The 4,736-nt window shown below is 47.7% G+C and overlaps 1 protein-coding gene across 2 annotated transcripts in view; it reads right to left on the reverse strand.

Moving 5' to 3' along the window:
* Positions 1–4,311: 4,311 nt before the first annotated feature.
* The window catches only part of LOC102369400 (gamma-crystallin B-like), a 1,864-nt gene continuing 1,439 nt past the window's right edge, over positions 4,312–4,736 (reverse strand). The window contains exon 3 of one of the 2 annotated variants that reach the window (XM_006029142.1): positions 4,312–4,587. In XM_006029142.1, the coding sequence (XP_006029204.1) occupies positions 4,312–4,587 (276 nt within the window). The remainder of the gene's footprint in view (positions 4,588–4,736) is intronic. The other variant, XM_025210577.1, reaches the window with a different exon arrangement.

The following is a 4,736-nucleotide window of genomic DNA, read 5'->3' on the forward strand; positions in this document are numbered from 1 at the left end:
CTTGCCATTGGGGGTGGTGGGCCTCAGTGCCTGTCTGCACTGGCCAAGGCCAGCAGGCAGGTGTGCTCTCTCAGACCTCCCAGGAGCATGCTGGAACAGCCCCTCTCCCCAGTCCTGCCCCCTCACCAGCTGGCGACTGTCAGCAGCAGCTGGAGAATAGGTGTGGGGAACAGAGCCCTGCTCCCACTGTGAGGGCCCTGCAGCTTGCTGGCTGGGTTCTGGGTGCGGAGCCTGGGCTGGGTCCGTGCGGCGGGGGGCTCCCTCCCCCTCCCCTCTTCTAGACTCTTGACAGCTATGGCCAAGAGCTGCAAAACAGGGCTGCCCAGTTCAGCTTTTCGCCACTCTGGGAACTGGAGCCAGGAGGGAAGGGAGCCCCCCTGACATGGATTGGATCCTACCTGGCCCCACCAAGACTCAAACCCTCCAGCTTGGTAGCGGGGTGGGATCTGTGCCACAGAGAGTCTCTATTCCCTCCCCCCAGCTGTGCAGGGAGGAGACAGATTTTTTTGGTCTCCTCTCTGTGATAGCCCAGTGGTGGAGCTGGGCCAGTTTTCACCTGGAGCAGATAAGCGCCAGCTGAGGTTAGCAAGCCACCCAGAGAGGGCCCCTGAGATGGTGACAGAACGTGACTTACATTGAAGTGTGACGGATGTTCAAAAAAAGCACTTTCACCTAAAATGCTATAGCCTAATACCACATCCATCAAGGGTTAACTTAGAGCAGGATCTGCCATTTATAAAGCGCTTCAAGTGCTGTGAACATCTGTTCTGTTATGACTTTAAAGCATCCCACAAAGTTAGCCATTAGAAAATACTGAACACATGGAGACTTTTTAAATTCAGTTACTCTCCTGAGGTTAGGTTCCTGAGTCAGGGATGCAGGCAGGTGTCCCCAGCCAGTTGACATGCACAGCCTGGAATTTCCTGTGACAGGCTGTGTAAATCACCTCTACAGTGCCATCTGATTTATTTTATTTTATTTTTGGTCAATCCATTTCCTGAGATTCCCATATGGTTGCATAGTTTACTGCCAGGGCTTTTAGTGATGATATTCTCTGTTTTGGTTATATTATAAATCCCCTTTCTGCAATGAAGCATGCAGCATATGAGACTGAATCTCTGTTCTCAGTGGGAAAACTGAACTCAGTCTTAATTATGTATCCTCCATAATGTTGCCAAGCTATGGTGTCGGAAGCTGTTCTAAAACTGAATTTCTCATTGCCTTTGCTCTTATCCTTTGTGTGTTAGGAAGGTGCATACAGTGGTGAAATTAACATCCTATCTGTAACCATGCTGTTGTATGTAAAGGTGCTGAAGGGTTTCCTCAGAGCTTGCGAGCTCAATCAGGGTGTTTGCACTCTTGGGACAAGGATCTGCAGCTGGCTGTGCACACAGGATGCATGCATGTAATTGGACAGCTGAAACTCGAGGACAGGAAGCACAAGAAAAAACAGGGAAGACCAGGTGTGGAGAGGGGAGCTGAAGCTGTGCGGAGAAGGGCTGCTACTAGGACAGTTGCTTCTGAGAGGATGACTGGCAGAAGACTCGTGACTGAGGGAGCTGCTACTGAGGGCAGAGGAGCCACCAGCTAAGCCACCAGGATTGCCCGGTATCCTTTACTGAAGGAGCAGGGGTTGTACAAACGGGTTCCCTACCCTACTCTTAAGCTCCCTGGGTGCAGGAAGTTGCTGGGAGGGAATCGGGGACAGGGGTTGCTAGAGGAGGTTTTCTGGGAGAGCTGGAGAAAGTAGCAGGGAATCGTGGCTGTGGGAGCTCCCGCAGAGCTCAAAAGTACAGCCGAGAAGGGGCAGTCCAGGTGCCAAACACAGGGGAGCTGCCTTGGGAAGTCTCTGGGGAATGGTGTGACTGATTGCAAGTGCCCAGGAAAGACTGGACAAAGGAAGAAACCCTGGTCTCCAGAGCAGCCACACCTGAGGTCCTCACAATCACCACTGTCTTCTGTCCAGATGACAGCATCGCCGCCTCTCTTCTGAGGCAGAGCGAGCGCCACTCCCCGGGGCTCCACTGCACAGGGGGCTACTTTGCTGCAGGCAGAGTGGTTTTGTGGAGACCTGGCTGATTAAGTGCATATACCTGTTATAAGTTGCCTGAGTGTTAAAGTTGATAACATAATTGCTTTTGTTATATGGTAAGTATTTGCTTTATCTGCTGGTATAGATTATTATTGAACTCATTGAAAATATTTTGTTTGTTATTTATGGGCTGTCAAATTTGTCAGTCTCTCAGTTATTGTAGTAATAAATTATTGTAAATAGTTATTTAGTGTGTGGTCTGGTGCAGAGAGAACCAGGGGAGAGCACTCCAATGAGTGGTGCTCCCAGCCAGTAGACTGAGACCTATTGGCACCCCAGGATCCCAAAAATATGGACATGGCTGCAGGTAGCACCACCACCAGAGTTACGTGTATACCATTTTACAATCTTTCTAAAAATGTGAGTCTGTTTTACAATTATCCAAAAAGAGAGTCAATGTTAAATACTTATCCAACTGTGTATAATAATCTCCGTGGATGGAAAAATTCTATTGCTGCTCATATGGCTGGCTCTGAATGGCTGTTTCTCCACAAAGTCACTCACTTTGTATGACTGATGGTCCCCCATTAATAGGAAAGAACAGCAACGTAAAACCTTCTCCTTCTCTCAGGAATGGTGGGAAGAGGTTTCCTCAAAACAGGAATAGCAAAGATGGTAGGAGAGGTGCCTTTTTCCTCCTACCCTGACATACAGGGGTAGAACACAGAACCCAGGTCTGGAAAGGATCTTCTAGGTCATCAAGTTCGGACAACCACATTGTATAAGCCCTTTCATAAACAAATCAAACTGCATTATAAAAGTAGTTAGGATTTTCTGCCACAGATGTTTGTATTGGGAAATTGTTACTGAATTGTACTGCTTTGGCAGTTAAAAACCTTTAATGCGCACCCTAAATCTGTTCATGGCCAGATTATACCTCTGGAAGTAGGGAGGGGCCGTACTCACCACTGAGCAAGGGTGCATCTGTTTGGATGGGTAGAGTGGACCTTCGGAGCTCTTCTATAATGCAGAGTGTAAGTTGTTTGGGGTAGGGATGTAGGTTGTAGCCGTGTTGGTCTAAGGACATAGGCAGACAAGGTTCCTTGGGTGAATTTGATATCTTTTATTAGACCAACCCAAATAGTTGGAGAATAGTTATTAAGCAAGCTTTCGGGTTCAAAAACCCTTCATCAGGCTAAGGAAGTTTCAGCAGTTGGTGTGTGCTCTTCCTGGATGGAATGAAAAGTAAAGAAGCCAGGGGCTGGGCTGGGCTGGGGAGTCAGTTGCCAGGCAGATTATAATGTGTCAAAAATCCAATGTCTATATTAAGTCCATGATCTCTAGTATCCAGGAGGTTGATGAAATGGAGCTCATAGGCTCGTCTCTGGGAAGTGTTGTGTAAGTTTCCCTTGAGGATCAGGACTGAGAGATGGGCGAGAGAGTGGCCCTCCCGTGAGAAATGTGCCCCCACCGGTAATTGGGTTGGTTTTCACAGACTCCCACAAGTCATGGGTCCTGGAATTAACACCATACTGTGGTGCATTTGGCAGTCCAGCCCGCTGTGCACTGTTGTTTGAGACTCTCTGCAAACTTGAGCAGATATCTTTGCATTGATTCTACTTGAGTCACATTTTTTGACCTCTTCTTTGCAACCACAAGAGCTGAAAACTTCCTGTTGAATGATGGCTAAGTTCAATGTAATTGCATGCCAAGAGCCTCAACTCCTGCCCATGAGTTTAAACTCTATTCTGTATAGGGTTTAGTTAGCCATGTGCTAATGTTCTGTCCCTGACTTCTCCTTATCCTGGACTGGGTTGAGGGCTGTGCTTGATGATAATCCTTGGCTGGAAAGAGGAGTAGGCGGATTGGTAGCAGCGTTTGGGGAAGCTCTGCCAGGCTGCTGGTACCTAGCTGAGTACTAGGTCTGCTCTAGTCTTTCTATCCAGGTCTCTGATCAGTATCATGGAGGTTTCTAAGCATGGCTCAGGGTCAAATATGTGCCCCACACTGTATTCTAGGTAAGTTCACACAGCTGTGCAGGGAAGGGCAAGATGTTCCCTTTCTGAGTCTTAGCGGAGCCTTTTATTTGGCTTTAATATTCTCTGTGTAGGAAGTAGCTGTGCAGTGATAAGAAATGCCAGTGAAAGATGGACGTGCCTCTGCTCCAGAAGCTATAATAGTGTACCAAGCAAGATTTGCAACGATGCAATGCTTTTCACATGCTTTTATTCATCAGATCACACATTTGCCAGGCTAAAAGAATAGCAATGTTACTAGATCTAAAAACAGTCAGCAGCACGTCTCAAAGACCCAACTTTGCTAGTTGTTGCACCCCAGTCGCTGAATCTTCTATACTCTCCAGGTCTCAGGAGGTATTGACGGCCACGGTAGTTTGGCATTTCATAGAAGATCCAGTGTCCCTCCAGTACAACACAGGACTGGATCTCGCAGAGACGTAGTTGTTCCAGGACTTGAGGACAATCCTCAGTTAACTCCATCATCTGGCTCCTCAGATTATCCTTCTCGTAGACTTTTATCCTGTAGGTGCCTCTGTGCTGTAACAGAGAATGAAAGTGTGAAGTGGCTAACTCACAAGACTGACTCCCTGTGAACTGCGTGATAGTTCTTAATCTTCCTAATAGAAAGTAATGAATAGGTCAGTGTAGCCACCTATCCCTCTCTCCCCCCCCCCCTTTTTGTAGGG

Source organism: Alligator sinensis, unplaced genomic scaffold (genome assembly GCF_000455745.1).
Source record: "Alligator sinensis unplaced genomic scaffold, ASM45574v1 scaffold699_1, whole genome shotgun sequence".
NCBI lineage: Eukaryota > Metazoa > Chordata > Crocodylia > Alligatoridae > Alligator > Alligator sinensis.